This window comes from Pristiophorus japonicus, unplaced genomic scaffold (genome assembly GCF_044704955.1).
Source record: "Pristiophorus japonicus isolate sPriJap1 unplaced genomic scaffold, sPriJap1.hap1 HAP1_SCAFFOLD_304, whole genome shotgun sequence".
NCBI lineage: Eukaryota > Metazoa > Chordata > Chondrichthyes > Pristiophoridae > Pristiophorus > Pristiophorus japonicus.
Window position 1 is genome coordinate 731,318 of NW_027252824.1, and position 3,287 is coordinate 734,604.

Genomic DNA, 3,287 nt, shown 5'->3' on the forward strand with positions numbered 1-3,287 from the left:
TACACAGATCTCTATCTCTCTTCGGTATACAGAACCTCTCTCTCTCTCTATTACACGGATCTCTCTCTCTCTCCAGTATACAGAACCTCTCTCTCTCTCTCTATTACACAGATCTCTCTCTCTCGCTCCAGTAAGCAGAATCTCTCTCTCTCTCTCTATTACACGGATCTCTCTCTCTCCAGTATACAGAACATCTCTCTCTCTCTCTCTCTATTACACAGATCTCTCTCTCTCTCTCTCTCCAGTAAACAGAACCTCTCTCTCTCTCTCTCTCTCTATTACACAGATTTCTCTCTCTCCGGTATACAGAACCTCTCTCTCTCTCTCTATTACACGGATCTCTCTCTCTCTCCAGTATACAGAACATCTCTCTCTCTCTCTCTCTATTACACAGATTTCTCTCTCTCTGGTATACAGAACCTCTCTCTCTCTCTCTCTATTACACGGATCTCTCTCTCTCTCTCTCCAGTATACAGAACCTCTCTCTCTCTCTCTCTCTCTATTACACAGATCTCTATCTCTCTTCGGTATACAGAACCTCTCTCTCTATTACACGGATCTCTCTCTCTCTCTCTCTCCAGTATACAGAACCTCTCTCTCTCTCTCTATTACACAGATCTCTCTCTCTCTCCAGTATACAGAACCTCTCTCTCTCTCTATTACACGGATCTCTCTCTCTCTCCAGTATACAGAACCTCTCTCTCTCTCTCTATTACACAGATCTCTCTCTCTCGCTCCAGTAAGCAGAATCTCTCTCTCTCTCTCTCTATTACACGGATCTCTCTCTCTCTCTCCAGTATACAGAACATCTCTCTCTCTCTCTCTCTCTATTACACAGATCTCTCTCTCTCTCTCTCTCTCCAGTAAAGAGAACCTCTCTCTCTCTCTCTATTACACAGATTTCTCTCTCTCCGGTATACAGAACCTCTCTCTCTCTCTCTATTACACGGATCTCTCTCTCTCTCCAGTATACAGAACATCTCTCTCTCTCTCTCTCTATTACACAGATCTCTCTCTCTCTCTATCTCTCCAGTAAACAGAACCTTTCTCTCTCTCTCCGGTAACAGAACCTCTCTCTCTCTCTCTCTCTATTACACAGATCTCTCTCTCTCTCTCTCTCTCTCCAGTAAACAGAACCTCTCTCTCTCTATTACACAGATTTCTCTCTCTCCGGTAGACAGAACCTCGCTCTCTCTCTCTCTCTTGCGCTGTAGCGGTAGTCGTTCCTTGCTCGGGGCTTTTGGTAAACACAACCTGATCTGCGAGACTCCGAGAGGATCGTGTGGCAGCGGGGCTCTGGTCTATAAATACCTCCCCGAAGACAAGACAGCCGATGAAAGCTTGGAACCAGCCTGAGCTCTCGCAGTGGGCTGGCAGACGCCGAGTGACAGCACCTTGCAGCAAAGGCTGATGGATTTTGGCAGTAATTGTGGATGAAGGCTGGTCTGGAGTGAATCTTTGGGATCTCGCTGTATCTGCCCTCACTGTCCCGGGGAATTACCGAGTCTCGATGTCGCGGCTTGCGCTGTGTGAGCCCAATGTGCGGGTGATGGATTTGCTGCACACGGCCTTGCTATATGCCGCACTCTGCCTGATCTGGGGTGAGTATTGATCAGTGCCGCACAGCCCGGGCACCTCGGCGGGTATTATTGAGAAGGGACCCAGCCATTCGCTGCGTGTTATTGTGGGACCCCGGGGCGTAGGCTCAGCCTCACGGTTTAACCTGAATGTAAATGAAATTTAATAACCAGGGACCCTAAGCTGTGCTGTCAGCACATTCCCAGTTTGTGTTGCGTCCCCTCACTCTCTCTCTCTCTCTCTCCCTGGCCCTCCAGTGCCTGGCCCTTGGAATCTGTCAAAACATCTCGCATTGGGGCCGCGCTCCGACCCAGGAGATGGAGACATTGTCAGACCCTCTCACCCACTCCCCTCCCCAGGAACCCTGGCCCTCGGCACTACAAGCAGAACATGGCACTGTTGGATGGCAGATTGCAGAGGGACACACAACAAAGGGGGAACAGGGAGCCGGGCTAGAGACACAGACACAGAGAGAGAGAGAGCGGGCTGACATTGTTCACACTGACAGCAGAGCTCTCCGCACTGTCCCACTCGGCTTCAGAGCCGGGCTCGGGAATATCCTGGTCACAGCGAGCAGGACATGTTGGGGGCTGGGAATAGGCAGGGGCTGTGGCTGGTCAAAGCAGCGAGCCCGGGGCCTGTCTCTGCCATTCCCCCTCCCTCATCCCTCGCCCCCCACCCCCTTCTCCACTCCACCCCCCTCCACTCAAACCCTCTCCACTCACCCGCTCACCCTCGCCCCCCACCCCCTCCTCCACTCTACCCCCCTCCACTCAACCACCACCCCCTCCTCCACTCCACGCCCTCCACTCAAACCCCCCTCCACTCAACACCCCTCCACTCAACCCCCTCCACTCACAGACCTACCCTCACACCCTCACCCCCTCACCCCTCCCCTTCTCCAGTCACCCCCACCCCCTCCTCCACTCTACCCCCACTCCACTCAACCCCCCCTGCACTCCACCCACCTCCACTCAACCCCGCCTCCACTCAACCACCACCCCCTCCTCCACTCCACCTCCCCTCCACTCAACCCCCTCCACTCAACACCCCTCCACTCAACCCCCTCCACTCACAGACCTACCCTCATCCTCTCACCCCCTCACTCTCACCCCTCCCCTTCTCCACTCAACCCCCTCCACTCACAGACCTACCCTCACCCCCCACCCCCTCCTCCACTCTACCCCCCTCCACTCAACCACCACCCCCTCCTCCACTCCACCCCCCTCCACTCAAACCCCCCTCCACTCAACACCCCTCCACTCCACCCCCACTCCACTCAACCCCCCCTGCACTCCACCCACCTCCACTCAACCCCGCCTCCACTCAACCACTACCCCCTCCTCCACTCCACCTCCCCTCCACTCAACCCCCTCCACTCACAGACCTACCCTCATCCTCTCACCCCCTCACCCTCACCCCTCCCCTTCTCCACTCACCCCCACCCCCTCCTCCACTCCATCCCCTCCACTCAAACCCCCCTCCACTCAACCCCCCCTGCACTCCACCCTCCTCCACTCAACCCCCCCTCCACTCAACCCCCCCTCCACTCAACCCCCCCTCCACTCAACCACCACCCCCTCCTCCACTCCACCTCCCCTCCACTCAACCCCCTCCACTCAACACCCCTCCACTCAACCCCCTCCACTCACAGACCTATCCTCACACCCTCACCCCCTCACCCTCACCCCTCCCCTTCTCCACTCACC

General features: G+C 55.4%; 1 protein-coding gene across 1 annotated transcript in view; it reads left to right on the plus strand.

Moving 5' to 3' along the window:
* Positions 1–1,031: 1,031 nt before the first annotated feature.
* The window catches only part of LOC139249333 (sodium channel regulatory subunit beta-1-like), a 74,967-nt gene continuing 72,711 nt past the window's right edge, over positions 1,032–3,287 (plus strand). The window contains exon 1 of the mRNA XM_070872318.1: positions 1,032–1,601. Coding sequence (XP_070728419.1) covers positions 1,511–1,601 — 91 coding nt within the window. The 5' untranslated portion in view covers positions 1,032–1,510. The remainder of the gene's footprint in view (positions 1,602–3,287) is intronic.